At 43.9% G+C, this 19928-nt stretch overlaps 1 protein-coding gene across 1 annotated transcript in view; it reads right to left on the bottom strand.

Annotated features, from left to right (window-relative positions):
- Positions 1–11831: 11831 nt before the first annotated feature.
- The window catches only part of LRRC8C (leucine rich repeat containing 8 VRAC subunit C), a 77909-nt gene continuing 69812 nt past the window's right edge, over positions 11832–19928 (bottom strand). The window contains exon 3 of the mRNA XM_059137320.1: positions 11832–18396. Coding sequence (XP_058993303.1) covers positions 16123–18396 — 2274 coding nt within the window. The 3' untranslated portion in view covers positions 11832–16122. The remainder of the gene's footprint in view (positions 18397–19928) is intronic.

Below are 19928 nucleotides of genomic sequence, written 5' to 3'. Positions count from 1 at the left end.
ATCTGGTTTGGGGTCCAAGTCCCTACTCCACTGTTGGGTGTACTTGGGCCCAAGCTTAAGCTTGTTGAATAAACCCTCGCGTTTTTACATCGGTGTTGGCTTCTTGGTGGTCTCTCGGACACAAAAACTTGAGCATAACAATCACACACACACACACACACACACACACACACTAATAATAAATAAAGAGGGCAAGAGCAAACCTTTGGAGGTGATGATTTCCTAGGTGTCTACTTATCTCCAAACTCATCAACTTGAATACGTGGATTCTTCACAGTTTTTTTGTATGTCAGTCATGACATGGAGAATAAAGGCAAAAGGAGATGTAGACAAAAATAAATTTCCTTACAACTTGCAGCCTATTGACAAATACCTGAGACAGACTGCGTATGACATTTCTCCAGGAATTCCCAACTGTCTTAGTGTTAATACTTTGCTAAAGGCAAAAAGCAACCTTGGCTGGATAATAGTCAGACCTCCAGCATCCTCTAAGTCTTCTTTAACATATGGAAATCATTTTTGGAAACTTCTTTGTGTCTTACCACACCCCCAACTTAAAAGTATAAAACCAAAAGCTCCTTAAAACCCTAGTGCGGGTCTTTCTGCCCATGGCCATGTTCCCATGCTTTAATGAAACCACATTTTTTGCACCGAAAATGCCCCAAGAATCCTTTTTTGACCATCACTCCCAGATCCCACATCAAAGCACCTCAAATCGTACTTCAATAAACTGGTGTTAAAAAAAAAAGAAAAAAAAAGAAAAACCAGTAGCCCGTAGTTGCATGTGGCTATTTAAACTTAAATTTAAAAAAAGAAATAAAATGGAAAATTCAGTTCTTCACTAGCTTGATCACCACATGTAGCTGGTAGCTATCATTTTGGACAGCACAGATATAGAACTTTTTCATCACTGCAGATAGTTCTGGACAGCACTGATCTCCAGATTTCATTTTCTAGTCTCTGGGTCTGCTCGCTTCTACTTCTCCTAGCTTATGCTTGAAATGCCTTTCTCCTTTTCTTTGACTGATTTCCACACATGCTTCAACATACAGTTCAGAAACCACCTAATCTGGGAAAGTGTCTGCTGACCAGGCATGTCCCTGGTCTGGATGGCAGGCTCTTCTGTGGCGCAGAAAGCTCTGGCCACAGCATGACTTCTGTGGCCAACCACGGATGTCATTTCACTGGTTCTTGCCCCCTACCAACTCAGTGAGGGAAGAGTACATATCTTCAACTTTGGATTCCACGGGACCAAGCATAGTTCCTGAAAAATGGACAAAACTTGGTGTACATTATGGACTGCCCACCATTTGCCCCACCTTGTGCAAATGCAGTGGCCTATTTTTAAAAAATTCTCAAGAGCTAGGAGCGCCTGGGTGGCACAGTGGTTAAGCCTTCAACTCCTGGTTTCAGCTCTGGGTGTGATCTTAGGATTCTGGATCAAGCCCCATGTTGGGCTCCCTTAGCGAGGAGTCTGCTTGAGTTTCTCTCTGCCCTTCCACTGGGTGCGTGTGCTCTCTCACTTCTAAATAAAAAAAATAAACCTTTAATAAAATTCTCAAGAAGTAAAATGTATACCAAGCAGTATACCAAGTAGTATACCAAATTGGTGTTCAAGGAGCAACACATATTTTAAAGAATAATACAATGATTAACTATAATAAAGTAATAAAATACATGGGTATACTTAACGAGCTGTCTCACAGAATATAGTTACAATGGCACTACTATACCCTTTCTCTTGTGAGAGATATAGACATAATATCTTCATACTTCAAACATGTGTATCATTGGAACAACTACAAACCGTATCCCCTTAATAATTTTCACCAAAAATAAAAGACTATGGAAACTTATCTGTTATCATTAGTCTTCTGGAATCTCTCCAGGATCTTCATCTTATTTTTCTTCTAAGTTATAGCATATTACTGGCAGAATATGCATTTTTGAGCAACAGGCCCAAGATACGTTTTTCCTTTTAAATTAAAAAAAATCACAATTAATACATATTTCTTAGAGGAAAAAAATAAAAAATACTGTTACATTTAAAGACTAATGGATAACCCACTCTTAATCTTACCACCAAATGACAATTTCTGTTTGCATTTGGCAAATAACCCCCCCCAACTTAAAAAAAAAACATAGATATGTGTACTTTTGTTTCTTGCAAACATGAGATCATGCTGTACTTTGAATTTTTACAATTGACACATCATGAGTAAGTTTTTATGTCAACAAATATGCTTGTAACATAATTTTCGATGTCCATCCAGTGTTTCATTGTAAAAATGTCCCATTTAAAAAAATCACTCTCTGTTTTTTGGAAGTTTAGATTATTTCCATCTCCCTCTTGCCCCCGCTCTTGATAACAGTGCTGGGTTGGATGGCTCTCCTTCTGATTAAATGTTTTCCAGAGATTTATAGATCTGAACTTTTCCAAGGAAGAAACAAGCAATGCCCTTCTTTTGGGGTTTTAGAGTATGTTGGACAGAGGTGGATATAAACCAGCCAGGCCAACCCAGGAACAAAGCAACAAATTTATGGGTCCAGAGCATTTTTTCTAAGGTCAGTGGGTTGCTGGTAGTAGATTCCTTAGCAAACAGTCTGGGGCAAAACTTAGCTGCTAATGCTTCTTTGGGAGGTGCAGTGGGAAGCTTACAAAAATGAGGAGAAAAGACAATCAAGGCAGAGAAGGGGGAAACTAAATAGTGGTTCATGAGTTGGTCATGGTAAAACACAGCCAGGTTCTTGCTGACTGGGGACAGCTCTAGCAGGGTATACCCAACAGCTGAATTTGGGGATGTTTGGTTGGAGGAGGAAGAGTGTATTTGCGGTATATCTGTGGTCTCCTGTCTTTGGTTCAGGTAAATCCCACTGGGCATGATTTGCCCCACTTCCGGGTTGTGCCACCCGGTCCCTCTGGATAGCCATGGCCAGAGCAGCTTGACACTCAATAGTGCCGTGCTTCCTTGGTCTCTGAAAATGGTTGGAAGAGGGAGGGGCTCCCTGGGTCTGGGCAGGGAGAACGCAAGTCACAGAGATGCTCCCACTGTGGCAGTGGGAGGTATGGCAGGTTCCCTGGGGTCCTGCCAGGAACTGAGCCTTACCTTGGGGGAGGCAAGGGAGTGAGAGACACACTGAGAAATGGTACCAGCAGAGGAGGGGGGCCATCTGTTGCTTTTCCACTTGTACTTTTCCTTGGAGGCCCATCAAAACCCTTGGTTTTGAGAAAAAAGGGATTCTGTGGAGGCCTCTCCACACGAAACACCAAGTCCCAGCCTCCCCAGGAGGTAGGACAGGAATGCAGTGTTGTAAAGACGGGAAAAGGAAATGAAGTTCTGTGGGCAGGAAAGCTCCACCTTTCCTCTGGGGACAGAAAAAGAGCAAGAGGTCAAATGGGGACGCTTGGCTGAGCCGAGCCACACCTTCCTCCACTTCTCCTGGGCTGGACTATCAAGCCCGCAGGACAAGCAGGCATCCTGGGCTCACCCAGGAGCAGGCTTCAGAGGGCCTGGGGAGATACAAAGTGTGTACATCCTTGTGTGCCCCAAGATCAACGGCACCTCCACACGAGCATCCTGATACCTTGAGGGGCAGGGCGGAGGAAGGAGGAGAGTTAGGTCCTGAGACGTACACTTAGAGTTCAGTTGAATGGAGTGGTTTCCTTTATGACTTTCCAGACTCGAAACAGGGCAAATTTCCCGCCATTAGCTGGGCTATTAAAAAAAAAAAAAAAAAAAAAAAAGTGGCAGCAAAGCAAAGGAAGAAACTAGGGTGTGAAAGAAGAGGAAGAGGCAAGGGCAGAGGAGAATGAGTCTGCTGGGTGGTTTCCCTGATGTGTCCTAATGCCAAGGACAAGTTCAAGCAACACTTTGTTTGTGAGTCTCATTATGCACGGCCAAGTTTGCTCTGGGCATTGTCAGTCTGCCGACGACGCTTGGCTTCCCCTCACAGCTTTTGGTTTTCTGCAGGACCAGATGGTGATTTTTTTTCTTTTTGCAAGGCTTGGAAAACAGAGAGGAAGCTCTCAGGCAGACTTTGTAAGATTATCCAGGCTTTGGATGTCACTGTGGATGGGCTTAAATTCTTTCCCATTTCCCACTGCCCGAAGGATGAGCTCAGCCGCTCTCTGGCGTGGGTGGCTCCTGCAGGATGCCGGTGAGCCGTTCTTCCACGTCTTCCCATCCGCACCTTCCATGTCTACAATGGCTCACGATCCTTCCCTGACACTCTGTGGTCTTGCAGGCTTCTGTACCCACACAGAAAGTTCCCCCACAGTGCTCTCACTTCTGCCAGGGAGGGGGGTCACATGCATCCAGACTCAGCTCAGGTTTGCCTCCAGAAACCCTTCCTGTCTCCAGGGGAATCTGCCACACCCTCCCTTGACCTCCTGTGTCATGTGAGCTCTTATCATTGGTTCTAGCTACTGAATGCTTGGCTGTCTTTTCTTATCATATCAAGAACTGCTTAAAAACAGGGATCATATTCATTTTTGATCCTTCAGCATCTCAAAAACAGTGAAAACGCATTTGGTGGAGAAGGAGCCCATGTTTCCTGAGTACTGCGGTTCCATACTGGCTACCCCACTCATCACCCTGCCCACGGGTACTGCCTCCCTGTGACTCTCCTGCCATGCTCCAGCTCCTTGAGGGCACACCTACAAGCTCACTGCCTTTAAGACAATGTCCAGCACATCTAGGCGTTAAATACATGTTGTCTTTAGGAAAATGGACAATACCATAGGCTACTTCCTACATTACCCAGAGCTCTGTTCACAGTCCCCGTGATGCTTGCAAATCTCCTGAGTGCAAGCACTGAGCTAGACACATCGTATGCATCACACTTGGAACCACCACAACAGCCCTTAAGGCGGGGGTCTCCTTCCTGCTGTCCCTTTTACAGATGAGGAGACCGTGACTCGAGGAGCTAAGGGATTTGCTCCAATACACGCATCTGGACAGTGACAGAGATGAGAGGCCAACTCTGGTTTGAATTCAGAGGTTATAAGGCAGCTAGGCTCTTGGCTGTAGTCTTTACTCCTGGAATGTCCAACTACCTGTGAGCATTTGAACTTCTGGAGAAAAGGGAACAAGTCATCCCTCCCTAACTCCACCCATGTCTCCTCACAGCCCAGTAACAGCTGTGGGACAGAGCAGACTATATATGTGATTACATTGTCACTTCATTTCACTCTCTTGCTCTCAATCCATGGGTCACACTGTAGAGACCCTGAAAACAGCTATGACTTATGGCTGAGGATACAGGATACAGGTAGAATTTCCAGAGCACAGATTGTCTCTACCTTGATTGGAACCAGGACTGGTGATCCACTATGAAAATAGATCTGTAGTTTAGTTGGGACAGACTTGGAGGTAATCCCAGCATGGGGATACATAACATTTTCGTCCTTCCTGGGAGGGGCAGTATAGGGATGCCTTTCATATAAACAGAGACCAGAGAGTTTACATTAATGGTCTCAAGGTTATATATCAGGTAAATGGATAGTGAGGATCTGAATTAACTTTGGATTCCAGGGCCTGTGTTGGAAATGCAGTTCAGACCTCAATTGTGGTGGGCCTTGAAACATAGGCTAAGGTCTACGACTCTATTAAGAACACAGTGAGGGGGCCCCTGGGTGGCTCAGTGGGTTAAAGCCTCTGCCTTCGGCTCGGGTCATGATCCCGGGGTCCTGGAATCGAGCCCCACATCGGGCTCTCTGCTCAGCAGGGAGCCTGCTTCCTCCTCTCTCTGCCTGCTTCTCCGCCTACTTGTGATCTCTCTCTGTCAAATAAATAAATAAAATTAAAAAAAAAAAAAAAACAGTGAGAAGGTTTTGAGAAGAGGAACAGTGAGTTCGGAATTACACTTTGGAAAACCAGTCAAGCAATAGAGAAGAGGAGAATGCGAGGCTGGAGGGAAGAGCAGTTCGTGGGGGAGGCCATCTAGGGGGCTGTTGCCAACAGTTGTGCTTAAATGAGGTTTGCTCTCAGACACGTCAAGCCTGAGACGACAGAACAGGAGGAAATGCTCAACAGGCAGCTGGAGGGGAGCGGCGGGGCGCTGTGGTGACCAGGGGCGCAGCTCTGGGAGTTGCTATGGAAAGGCAGCAGACGTAACTTGGAAGTCATGAGGTCGCTAAAGTCTCCTGTGAGGACCAAGGGGGACAAAGGGCTGAGGGGGAAACTTGGAGCATTGGGATATTCAGAGGGAAGGAGAGAGGCAGAGGATTTTGAAGAAGATGGGAGGAGCCATCCGAGGGGCACAGCCTAGAGCAAGGGCTTGTAGCAAACAGGCTGAGAACATAATCTAATGGCAGACGCCAGCATTCCTCTTACGGAATTGTGCTGAGAGACTCTTTGATAAGTGGCCGGGGTGGAAGAGGTGAGTGAAGAGGTCCGTGGCAGAAGGCCACAGAAGCCTGAGGCATTGGAGCTGGGGCTGAGTGTGAGAGGACAAGAAAGGGGCTGGGGAAAGGGGGAAGAGGCATGGAGGAGGGGTGGGGAGGGAGAGTGGGGAGGCAGAGGAATGATTCATGGACACGGTGAAGGCTCTAATAAATGGGCTGGAGAGTGGCTTGCATGGCTCTTGTGAATGCTCTGCTCTCTCCCCAAACCTTCACTAGAGTCTCCCTGATGCACCAAAGCTTGGTGTGCGTGCATGCGTGTGTGTTGGGGGAAAATCAAGGAACAGGGCAGACTCCTCTTCCAAGTCTCGAAGAGGGATCAAACGTACGGAACCGTGAGGGGATGCATAGAAGACATTCCATAGAAACAGAGGTTCAGAGTCAGTGGCCTGAAACCATACACACACCAAAATTTGTGAAGGTTTGGGGAGCGCTCAGGACTTCCAAAGGGCTTGGGATGGGGGTATAGCCAATGTCATCTAAATCTTAAGAAACATTCAGACTCCAGCTGACCTCGGCGGTGCGACCTTATGAGGGAAGACATGCCATTGAATACTTGTTTTGTCCAAATGAACTAAGTATGCTGGTGGATTTTACAAGGGTGAGCATGAGCGAGGGGAGCCCGCAGTGAATGGTTTGAAGATGAGTAGGCCGGAGAGAGGACACCGATCCTGAGGCAGCATGACACACACTGGGTTCCCATGGGCCCCCACGGGGCACACTGCCCAGCTGCGAGTCATTAGTTTAAACTGTCTGCTGGAGAACATCTCTAGGACTTTTCTGGTCTCTTTGCTTGTGAGTAATTGTTTCCTAGAAAACTTTTCCTAACCCCAAATCTTCCTTCTGAGCTGAAAGGGCGGGATCTAATAGAGAAGGCTGTAGAGAAGCAGGGGGTGGGTGACTGCGGAGCCCTGCTCCTGTGGGAGGTGGGGGAGGGCAGGGAGCTGGGCACTGGACCACCTCTGGGGCTTGGAGAAGAGCCTGAGCTGAGGGAGCCGGCTGATGGGCCGCTCCAGCTGTCCCCACCTTTCAGTACAGACACTGATGAGATTTTTCCTCCAGTTACTCTAAGTCATAGACCCAGCCTGTGCACGCCCTGTATCCACATATGTCTCCGAGCCCTGCAGGAAACTCTGGCTGTCCCTGGAGAAACACAAGACAGTCAAATAAAATTTGTGAAAGAACCTCTCACTTAAACCCTGTCAAAAGGTTAAAGATTTAAAAAAATTTGTTTTTTCCAAGCTGTACATTATTTTAGTAAACTCTATCCCCAAACAGGGCGCCAACTCAGGACCCCCAGATCAAGAGTTGCATGTTCTGCCGACTGTGCCAGCTAGGTGCCCCCAAAGTTGATGATTTTGAAGATACGATCCAACACAACAAAATGATCCCTCTCTTACAGTTATTCCGTAACAAATTCTGCCAGGCTCTACTATCTGGCCCAAAGAAATTAGAAACAAAGGAAAGTGGTGAAGAGAATATTTGTCGGCTCAATTTTCTGGTTTTCTATAATAGTCACTGGATTTGCTGAAGGATTTGTGTCAAATGTCTTAGTGTTAGTGGCTTCCGTGGGTCCTGTATTTACTAGCTACAGTTGCTAGTGGACATTCATCAGAGAGAGGTGCTGCCTCTGACTGAAGAGACGGGTGTGGATGATGGGGCACTGTCATTTTCACAGAGGCCACCACAGGATCTCTTGTTCCCCCTATTCTTCCAAGGTGACATTGACACTCTCCCACTGAAAGGTGAGGTCTGTATCCCCTCTCCCCTGCCCCTAACTGGGGCCAGATTTACAACTGTTTCAAACGATAGAATATGGTAGAAGTGAGGTCACAAAAGTGAGGTCATAAAAGTTGATACGGCATCCTTTGTGCTTTTTAGGATAGTCTCTTAGGAGCCATAATGGTTTACATAAGAACTCTGATTTCCGAGAAGCTGACATGCTGTGTGGAAGCTCAGGCTGAATTGAGAGGCTCAGCTGAGGTTCAGGTCGACAGCCAGAATCAAAAGCCAGAGGTAGGAGTGATTCTAGCTCTGCAGATGATTCTAGCTCCCAGCCATTGAGTCTTCCCAGATGAGGTCCCAGACGCTGTGGAGCAGAAAGAAGTTGTTTTTGCTATGGCCCCCAAAGTCCATATTCACAGAATCTGGGAGTGTGAGAAAGTAAGTCGTTTTTACCTACAAAGTTTTGGGGTCGTTTGTTACATGGCAACAGTAATTGGGATAGATATGAAACCGGGAGCACTATCTGGTCTCTGAGTCCTCCTGAGATACTTTGTTGGAGCATTAGAACTTCTTGGAGCACTATTTGAAAACTCTGAATGAACCAATCTTTAAGGGCCCCAAATCCTGTTTCTAATAAACCTGGAATGTAATAGTTTTATTAAGAGAAGCTTCTTGCCTAGTGTTACGGATTGAATTGTGTCTCCTGTAGTGGTCAAAGACAGGCTGTCCCAAGATGGGACTTAACTACATGGAAAAATCTAAATTGGGGTCTCTCCCAGAATGAGTGTTTTTAGCAGAGATAAATTTTATCTGACCTATCTCTATGGCTGGGCAAACATCTAATTACCAAATATCTGATCTTCTTCTTCTTATTTTTTTAAAGATTTTATTTATTTATTTGACAGACAGAGAACACAAGTAGGCAGAGAGGCAGGCAGAGAGAGAGAGGAGGAAGCAGGCTCCCTGCTATGCAAAGAGCCTGATGCAGGGCTCAATCCCAGGACCCTGAGATAGGACCCCAGCAGAAGGCAAAGGCTTAACCCACTGAGCTCCTGTGATCTTTCTCTTATTACTTTGTAATTGCATTCCTTCCCTTCAAAGTCCCAGACCTCAACCCCCTTCTAGACCTCCTTTTTCATGTTTTTAGAATTTCCAGTCTGTGTGGATTTCCCCTAGGTATGCTCTTAAAATTTTCTCCTCTTAATCTGTCTCATATCAATTTGATTCTTAGTCCACCTAGAGGGATCTTGAAGAAGACACAAATTCTTGCTCTCCAACACTCTCAAAATGATGAAGTCCTAAACCCCCAGGACCTGTGAATGTGGCCTTATTTGAAAAAAGGGTCTCTGCAGATTATCAAATTAAGAGAAAATTATTAGGGTGGGCCCTAATCCAACATGACGGAGTTTTTATAAAAAGGGGGAACTTTCGAGGCATCTGGGTGGCTCGTTTTTGGTTAAGTGTCTGCCTTTGACTCAGGTCATGATTTTGGGGTCCTGGGATCAAGCATGGGGCTCCCTGCTCAGTGGGGAGTGTTTCTCCCTGTCCATCAGCCCCTCCTCCTCTGCTCGTGCTCTCTCTCACAAAGAAATAAATACAGTTGGGGTGGGGGGGGTAGTTTGAACACAGAGGACACACACGGAGGATGCCAAATGAAGATGAAGGCAGAGATTGTGTGACGACGCATCTTTCAGTCAAGGATTCCCAGAGATTGCCGACAAACCACCAAAAGACAGGAGGGGCGTGGAGCAGATTTTTTTCTTACAGCCCTTGGATGCCACCAGCCCTGTGGACACCTTGAGCTAGCACTGTGAGACGATACATTTGTTTGTGGAAGCCACCGGGCGTATGGCAGTTACCGCAGCCCTAGGACAACAATGCTTCCCAGAAGCAGGGATGATGGCCCTCGTAGCCCCAGGGCTATGAGTTAATAGAGTTAGGCTGTCCAAATGTTAGAGTATGATTTTTAACACAATTACTCCACAAAGACTATATGAAATCATAAAGGAATCCCAAGAACCTTTGCAATTAACATAGAAGAAATACAACTTTTTATATTAAAATCACTGCTGGAAGTTTATTATTTTTTCTTTGACTATAAAGGAGATATAAAACACAAGAGTTACATGTTGCCTTTTTTGTGTCACTGTTCCCAAGAACTATATTAGTTGAAACTATTACTAAAAAGTGAATAAACTTTTTAAAATGGTGATATCTAAATGTAACTTGAATTGAAATAAATTCCTTGAAAGGTAAAAAAAAATAAAGCCCATTTTCTACTTGTTTGCAAACTTTCTAACAGGATTCCCTAAATCAAAATAATCAGAATGGCCAGTTATATTTGGTAATAACGTCTTTGCCTAATGCTGTGTCTTTTATGAAAAATCTTTAAACTAGATTTAAACTATGGTATCATATAAATGTCTGTACCTTGCTTTGCTCAAATGTGAAATCTTAAGTATATAGCTTGTATTCAAAGATTTACATACAAAAATAGTACAGCCTCTCACTTTTTTCCTACTGGGTACTGAGGATAACATTCAAACTTACATTCTGAAATATGCAGGCCTGGGGCCATGTGAGTACCCCCACTGAGTCTAAAATTGTCTTTAGTGACTTCCCTCCTGTGTACTTCTGGACCCAAACAGAAATGCTGCTAGCTCACTAGCCTGAACAATGGACTTGATTCATTCAACATCAGTGTTTATCTCAATATTGTATATAAATGAAAGGGCTGGAAGATGGGACATTGGAAGGTACCAGGAGACAGTCTTCTCCATATCGCAATTGCAACAAATCATCAGCTGTCTCCATTCTATTGCATTTCTCAGCTAACGTCTCCAAAATTTCTCCAGCTGCCACACAATCCTGCGCTTCTTTAAAAAAAAAAAAAAAAAAAAAACTTAAAAAAAAAAAGATTTTATTTGTCAGAGAGAGAGAGAGAGCACTCACAGCAGGGGAAGCAGCAGGCAGAGGGAGAAGCAGGCTCCCCACTGAGCAAGGAGCCCACGGGACCTGAGCCAAAGCCAGACTTGTTACCCGCTGAGTCACCCAGGGGCCCGCCTGTGTGTTTCTCATGCACACATTTGCAGGGCCTCTTGCCCCTCTCAGAATCCTTCCTTGTCTCTTGTAGACTTTCTCCCAAGGGCTATCAGTTGATAATCAGTAAAAACGGTGGGGTCACAAAGGACTACAGAAAAATACGGTAAGTGACAATTTAGCTTCAGAAGTCACCAATCACAATTTTCTTATGCATAAGTAGTATATGGGATTTTCTTAAAAAGGGCATCTGTAAGTCCAGTGTGTGTGTCATAAACGATTCCTAGCTGAGCAGAACCATTCTGATTCCTTTAAGTAACCACAGTCATTACGGTAACCGTGTTTGGTGAAAGCCACGTGGGTCAGCAATCGCATAATCGGATCTGGCAAAGGCAGCGCCATTGCCCTCCAGACTACATATTCGAGCACTAATTACTCAAACGGAACTCCAGGGGCACCTGAGGTAGATGTGGCAGTTCACGGAATTAAGGGAGGAAATAATTAGTCACGGTTGCAGAAACTAGCTCGACATGAAGTGAAAGAAGGCACGTGGGCTAGTTTCCTGCGCAGCCCAGAGAGCCTTCGCAAGGGCAGATGCAAACGTCTGGGAGAAATGCAAAGGATAAACATGACTTCTGTAATCCAAGAAGGGACAAATCTCAACTTTAAATTACAAAAATGACTTTATTTAAGTTATTTTCTGTTCCTGTGTACTACTACATAACCAAATAACATGAAGACATTTTATTGGGAATTTGCACTACAATGAATCAACTTTCAAGCATTTTCTGGACAGTCTTAGAGGTTTTAAGAGCATTTGACACAGTCTGAACACAGTGGGAGAAAACAAGTGGCAGAAGACCGACGAGGGGAGCACATAAGGCATTGCGTTTCAACCCAGTAAAAATATTCATTCAAGAGGCAGAATCAGGTTGGAGAGGGACTTGTATTCAGGAGAGGGCAACTACATTAAAAACCATGCATAGGAACTGTTACTTCACATGGCCAACAAGTTGTTCAAAGAACCCCTTTTCACAGTCTTCTGATAAAGAAAAAATTCCCTGGGGTGGCAGGATATTCTTCCCTCTCCCCAGAATGAACCTCAGGATGTTACCTTTGTCCTGCATGGCTCTGGGAAGACGCAATGAGCGGGAACACCTCGTTTGAAAGGCTGCCGTGAAATTGTATCCAAAGCATGTCACTGAGGCCAAAATCTGAAAAATCAATGGCAGGTCTGGTCGAGACTGTCCAAGTTTTCTTACAATGTGTCTGATTTGACAAGAAAGGATGAGAATCTCTTACAGACCCTTGAGGCATTCCCTCACTCATAACTGTGCTGTTTCGTTTACTTGTTTTACTAACGTAAGGTTACCGTGGGGCCTTACTGTGAGTTACTGAGATCCTACCAAAAATGTCAACTGCATTGACGAGCATTATCACATTCAGAATTAACGGGAGAACACAAATCATAATTATATGAAAATTTATCTTATCTAGTCATTACTAAGTATTGCTGACCATTTTCATCACGATGGATCATGGATGTCCACTGTTGAAGTATAGCATTACTATTGATCAGGTATTTGGTAGGAAATTAGAGAGTAGAATAAACTACTTAAAAATGGACTTTTTTTTTTTTTTTAATGATAGACTTGGAAAAATAAACAACAGCAAAAATCCTCTTGGGGGAGATAGTAAGAAGAGAAATAAAGACTCTCTCTTCTTTTTTCTTAATATCAGAAATCATAAAACAGCATATTGCAAGAACTTGGACCTTCCTCATCCCATATAGCCTGAGAAAGATGCTAGCTTGTTTCAGACCCTCTCTAAGAAGATGGCTTGAGAGGCAGATAGGGGGGCACCTCTGAATGGATGAAATACTCCTAGAAGGCGACTTTCCAGGCCTTCCTGCCAAACGGGATGCCATGTAAGTTGTTGGAACTTTTTACAGCAGCTTCGGGGGAAATGTAATGGCATTTTTCTTGTTGGGTGAACAAGAAAAATCTACAATTGTTTCACTGTATCAAGAACACTTATGTTAAGAGTGTTAAAAGAACAAAAAACAACGAAACAAGAACCTATCACATAACTAGTTTTCTGAGGTGTGATCTTCTTAGGGGAGTTCCACTGGGATATACTTCCATGCTCTGCTTCAAGCAGACCCTCACCAGACAGATACCTGTTCTGCGCTTAACCATAAAAACCGACCAGAAAGCGTGTCCATCATGGGCTTCCAGCAGCCATAGGCGTGGTGAGCACCTATGGTGCTTTTCCACTGACAGAAGCAGTTTCTCATGAATCCTATAGAGGTTGGAGAAATAGAGCTAGTTGTTCCTTTTTAGCAAGAGCACTTGTAAAATACAGAAAGGGATTTAGTAAATACCCCTTTTACACTGAGTTGATGCATTAAAGGACTTTAAAAAAGTCAGCAGTTCATTTACCTGAGTTTCCCATTTAAAGGCTAAATGCAATTGAATACTTTTTGCTTATAAATGTGAACCAAAACTCATGACATTAAAAAGGGCCAGAGTCAGAAAACTGAGACTCCAGATGAAGTTTGAGACTTTGGAGTTTTTATAAAATCCAATAGAAACATCTATGAATTTTCCTTCTTCATTAAAGCATAAAGTCACAGAACAATACTGATTTATGGACTGTTATTTAGAATTTAGGTTAGGGGTCAGCCTGTGACATCATTAAGCAAGCAAATCAGAGTCTTTTAGAATTGGGAGCAAATTATTACAAGTGATAAAACTACTTACTAGTCCCTTACTTCAGTTGTGAAGCCCATGTGAGATTATGAATTAACACTAGATAAAGACGTCAGCATGATTGATTTTTAACCTGAATAGATCCCTTTTGAAGGGTGATATAGAAAACAACTATAAATTTTATCCAGAAAAGTAGTGCACCCAGTGTTTTACCAGTAGTTATTTAAGCTTACCTTTCAAGAGGGTGGTTTTGTCATACTCAGTCATGGAGAATCTTCCAAGTCTTTTTAGTTTGTTTGCTTAAAACAAAGAGGTCTGTGTTTGTAAATACAACACATTGTTCATAATCAGGATCCTAACTATGTTCTGGAATCAAATATTCTCTCCCATAAGAAATACAGCCATGTACTCTTTTAAACATATCATTTCAATTCTAGGTGGGAAATAAGTTATACAAAATCACTGTTCTGATACTTGGACAAGAGCAGAAGTCATAAAGCATCCTAGACTTCTTGATTTCATTATTAAACAAATGAAAAGCATCTCTTTCCCAAATCTTCCCTCCATAACAACTCTTTGCATCTCAAACACGACTGAGGTACGTGTGTCTGCTGTGTAGTTCCTAGAAGTTGTGTTCTATATGTGACTCGGAGCAGCACTGTGTGAAGTCACTGGGATCAAGGCGTAAAATTTAAAAGCAGTTAGTTTGAAACCCCAAATCATCTTCCTAGTTCCTTTCATTGTTAAGTCACAAAACTCTCCTAGGTGAGACTAGAGTTCTGAAAACAGTCAAGTGTGAATTTATTACATAAAACAAAATTCCCACAATCAGCAATACCAGTCTTGGATTGAGGGCACAAAAAGTGTTTTCATTTTCCTGTTATACACAGCAGAAGAATCAGGAACAGATTTTGCCCAAGATGCATCTACTAGGTTGGATTAAATACAAAGATAAGGAAAAGCCCTGCTGACCATCAAGCAAAAATTATTTTCTAGGTGACATCCACTTAGCAATTTGTTTACCCTTAAAAAAAAAAAAAAAAAGTAACAGGACCATTTTAGATGAGATGCTTATTTTAAGCCAAAAAGCAGAAGGAGTTCCTGTGTCTGCAACACTCGCATCCACAGCATGGGCAGGGTTACGGGAGCTCAGTTTATGGGGATGTGGGTTATTCGGTGGAGCAGGCAGAATGGGAAGCGGTGGCCGGCCACCTGGGGCTACCTGGGGCCACCAGCACACCTGGCTACAGGGCCCCAGCTCTATCAAAGAGTGCTTCAGCGGGGAATATTTTTTCCATCTGATGTACCCACATATCAAGATATCAAAGATTATTACATTACTAAAAAACCAGGCTTCTGATTCTGATTTTTAAATTTAATTACCTATTTTAATTAAAATAAATTTAGCTTCTCTAAGGTGGTTCACCAGTACTACATAGCAATATTCAGATGGAGGGCGGGGGTGAGATGGGGGGAGGAGAGCCCCTGTACTTTGTTTTTAAACGATATTTTTAAAATGTTGGTGAGAACGCAAATCAGTTATAAGATGGGAAATGACCAATTCAGATCAGCTCAGCATGGAAGAGATTACTGTCTTCACTCACGTAACAAAATCCCAGCCTAACGATCACATGGATCGTCAAGTAGAGGAAATAGCACAAGTGGGGTTCTGCTGGAGATGAGGAGAAATTTTGAAAACAATGGTCTGTGGCAATGCACTTCTGTGAATTTACCCTCCAGAGGAGAGTCTTCTGTAGGACGGAGGACTTGGCCAGTGCAGAATGCAGTCAGTAGGACGATGACTAGTACAGACTCCTTGGTACACACACAAGGAAAACAAATATAAGGACCCTGGACAGGTGTAAACAAGCAAAATAATCACCTTGGCAAAATATGTTTTTAAAAAAGACCAAAAAGCATGCAACTTAAAATTCCCTCCCTTTCACGAGAATGAAATGAAACACACAAAAAAACCCCCCAGATGGAACCACCTGTTTCTGTCAGTAGAAAACAATAATAGATACATTAGGTTCCAGGACAAATAAAACTTTAAAATATTAATATTGAAAAAATACAATTAAATTTTTATTAAAAAATACAGACTCCTTACTCAATCTCTGTGTACATTTTGTGTTGTGTGAAAAAGAAAAAAAAAAATAAAATAGGAAAGGCATTAAGACTACCTAATTATTTATACTGTATTTGGTAGAAGCACGGTTCAGTGAAGCTTTAAAGAAAAAGAAGTTATTCCGCTTTCATTTGCTCCCGGACGTCCGAAGGCAGAGTTTCAAACAGAGCGTCTTCCACAACCAACCCAGCTCTCTTCAGGGCTCGGCAGTCTCCCAGTTCTGGAGGGAGGATTTCAAAGTGATTGCCTTTAACGTCTAAGTAGGAAAGAAATAACAAATTCCCGATTTTCGGTGAAAGTACCGAGAGGCTGTTTTTCCCTATCTTCAGGGTTTTCAGTTTCTTGCAGAAGTAGAGTTCATCGGGAAGGCTCTCTACTTTGTTACACGTGATGGAGAAGTACTGTAAACTCTGCAGAACTCCGATTTCGGGCGGGATGAACCGGATGTCATTGTAGGACAAGTCCAAATACCGGATTTTGTTACACAGGAAGAGGTGGGAAGGCAGCACCTCTATTTTGTTGTGACTGAAGGCCAGGCGCTCCAGGCTGGTGAGCTTCTTGATGTGCTCCGGGATGTACGTGATGCTGTTGTGCCACAGTTTGAGCACCGTCAGCTTTCTCAAGTGCTGGAAGCTAACGATTTCCTCTATGGACTTCAGATTATTCTCTTTGAGGTCCAGTTCCTGGAGGCTGAGCAGACTGAACACGGCATGGGGAATGCGCTCCAGGTCACAGTGGACCAGCTCCAGCTCCGTCAGGTTGGTCATCTTCTTCAAGTTGTTGAGCATCACCAGCTTGCTGCCGTCGTTATGGATGCACATCTTCTGGAGATGGCTGGCCACGTCCACCACGGCCTGCGGGATCTTGGAAACGTTGCTTTTGATAGAGAGAATTTTAAGGCTTTTGAGATCCCGCAGAGACTCAAGGGTGACGTTTTTGGAGATATCATGACTTAGAGAGCCGACCAGATAGAGCTCTTCCAGATTCCGGAGCCCGTACATCCAGGGGGGCAACTCCCTCATGTCATCAAACTTGACGCTCAGGACCTTGAGGTTCTCCTTCAGGAAGGAGAGTGCTGCACTGTGGATTTTGACTGAGCACTGGTGGAGTGAGAGCTCCTGGAGATTGTCGAGCTGTGCGATGGTGGCTGGGATCATCACATTCTTGATGATTTCAAGTTTTAGAGACTGCAGCTCTGTGATCTCAAAGACAGTGTCCGGAAGGCCAGAGAGCATGATGAGAGGGAGTTCCAGCCGGTTATGGGCATTCATCTGCAGCTTCTGCCTCAATTTATCGGGAGTCCACTCGTTATTTAAGTTCAGCTGCTTTAATTTGTTCTCGCTCACTTCAGACAGGAACACGGCAAATCTCTTGGAATACAGCGGGTCATACTGGTCTATCATATGAAGCATGAAAGCAAAGTCATTTTTCACATCTGGAATGTCGTCAATGCCGGTCTCCTGGCGGACATACTCGAAAGAGTATTCCCGTAGAGAACGGTAGAACAGCCAGTATAAGGTGTAAAGGCACGTCAGTCCGTAGATGCTTACAAAACACAAGTAGCAAAAGGACAGTTTTGAGAACAAGTGGGCCATGGTGTGATTACAAGAAAAATTTTTATATCCGGTCATGTCCTGAATGTCAACATTGCAGTCCACGGTAAACTGAACTTTGGAAACCAGGGCGCTGTTGTACGCGATGATGATGAGGAATTTTATGACCTTCAGCACCGTCTGGCGAACATACATGGCATAGAGTATATCGCCTTCTTCGACATGCAGCCTGAACTTCTTCACCTTCTCAAACAAGGCCTTCGCTTGCTCACCTTCCTTCTTATCCAGGGCCCCCGCTGTGGACTTGTCAACCACGAACTTCTCAGGGATGGACTTTAATGACTGAGAGTTGACCAAGCTGCCTTCCGGACCAGACTGGATGGTGTTGGACCTGCTCATGTTGTTCTTCCTGTTGTCCTTTTCCTCTGAATCCTCCCCAGACACTTCTGATAAAGCCCGTGTGGTCCAAGGGGAGTCAAAACACTTCCCCAGGATAGAGATGAAATGCTCTATTTTGGAGCTGGAGCCGGGGAACTTGAACCAAAAGTTGCTGCAGAGCATGAAGACCAGGGTATGGATGAGGACTAGGTAAGGAAAATACTTGGCATACCAGTGGAGGGCTCGCTCGTAACACATCTGGTTTATAAAACTGTACTGCTGGAGGTCCAGGTCTGTCTTGAGTCCTTTCATCTCCACGGTGGCGGGGCTGGTAGGCGACGGCTTAGGGGGAGGCAGCGGGGTGGTGCTGGCAACTGCCTGAGAGACATTAGACACGGAAGAGTGATTCTGAGAAGGCTGGACCCTTTTCGGAAGGCAGATGATCTTGTCTTGCATGACCTGAAACACACAAGTAATATTTTCAAATTATATTATTCAAAGAGCTCTGATAATGTCATTAGTGTGAAGACAGCAGCAATAACATCCAATAAACGTCCATTTCCTTTGCCTGGAGAATACAATGTGCGATTCCGGCACCAGGATTTCATTCCCTGCCCACGTGCCGGGAAAATGAATTATTTGACTTTGCTCGTCAGGTCTAAGTTATGACATAGAACACAGTGGTTTTCTTAGGCCACAGAAGAACTTACAACAAAGTATTTAGAGAACATTTGTGTGTTTAAAAATTTTGCATTTCTTCTCTTCCTGGAGCCTGGGAGAATCAGTCGTTGGTGTGGGAATTATATCCCCTTATCAGACTGGATGGCTCCCCGGATTAGATGGGGTTGTGTATTGGAATTAACAGGATTGGCAGGAGGAAATGTGGAAGAAATTCCTGTCTTGATCCTCTCCCCTTTACTTTCTACCCATATCCTGGATTGCATGCATAGATGGATGCAAATGGTCTTCATAATTCACTAAGCTTTTATAAAGACCATTTCATCTCTCTGAAGAGAGGTATGAAAGAATAAGAAGCACTCCATAGTAAAACAATTAGGTTTAAACTTGCTGGCTTTTCACACAAGACATTACATTGAAAACTTTAATCTGACTACCAATATCATAATTTTTGGGGGGGAAAAAACAAAACAAAACCAGTAAGCCCTGAGAATGTCCAGGAGTCTCCTACCATTGCGATTTGGGTAAGAGAGAGGGCATCTTCTTGCAGATGAGGGAGCAGGAGGCAAAATACTGTTTGAATCAACTGGGAGGAACAGTCTCACCACTGAGGAGACCAAGGCACAGAGAAGTTAAGTCACTTGCAACTGTCGTCGTACTCAGGCCACCTGGACCCAGAGCCCACATTTTTATTTTATTGTACCACATTTCTAAATTTAACCCAAAAAGATGCCAATTTGACTTTATCATAATAAATCAGCATGTGCAAATTATGTTACAGGAAATGAGCTTACTTCTTCAAGATCCTATGCAAATAAAAATGAAAGAATGAGGTTAAGGGGAAGAGAAGAAGTCTCACTACAAGAGTTACAAAAGCTTTGTCCAAGAAGATAAAGTGGGAAGCAATTATTTACTATGTCAGTCAGGAGATGTAAGGAAGAAATCACACATGTGACTGCATTTCTAGAATCTGGTGGCCACAGAGGTATGCGAACTGAACAGTGGTCTTCAAGCATTTTTGTAAAAAAAAAAGAAAAAAAAATTTAATAGAGAGATCACAAGTAGGCAGAGAGGCAGGCAGAGAGAGAGGGGGAAGCAGGCTCCCTGCTGAGCAGAGCCCAACTTGGGGCTCCATCCCAGGACCCTGAGACCATGACCTGAGCTAAAGGCAGAGGATTAACCACTGAGCCACCCAGGTGCCCTGGTCTTCAAGCATTTTTATCACTTGTCAGAGAAAAAATTGTGCGTGCCCACTCAGTATATGTATGTCTATTCATAATTATATCCACAAAGCACTGTTGAGCCATATGTGA

The sequence above is a fragment of the Mustela lutreola genome, chromosome 10, assembly GCF_030435805.1.
Source record: "Mustela lutreola isolate mMusLut2 chromosome 10, mMusLut2.pri, whole genome shotgun sequence".
NCBI classification, from domain to species: Eukaryota; Metazoa; Chordata; class Mammalia; order Carnivora; family Mustelidae; genus Mustela; species Mustela lutreola.
The sequence above is the reverse complement of the archived record's forward strand: the minus strand, read 5'-3'. Positions and strand labels throughout refer to the sequence as shown.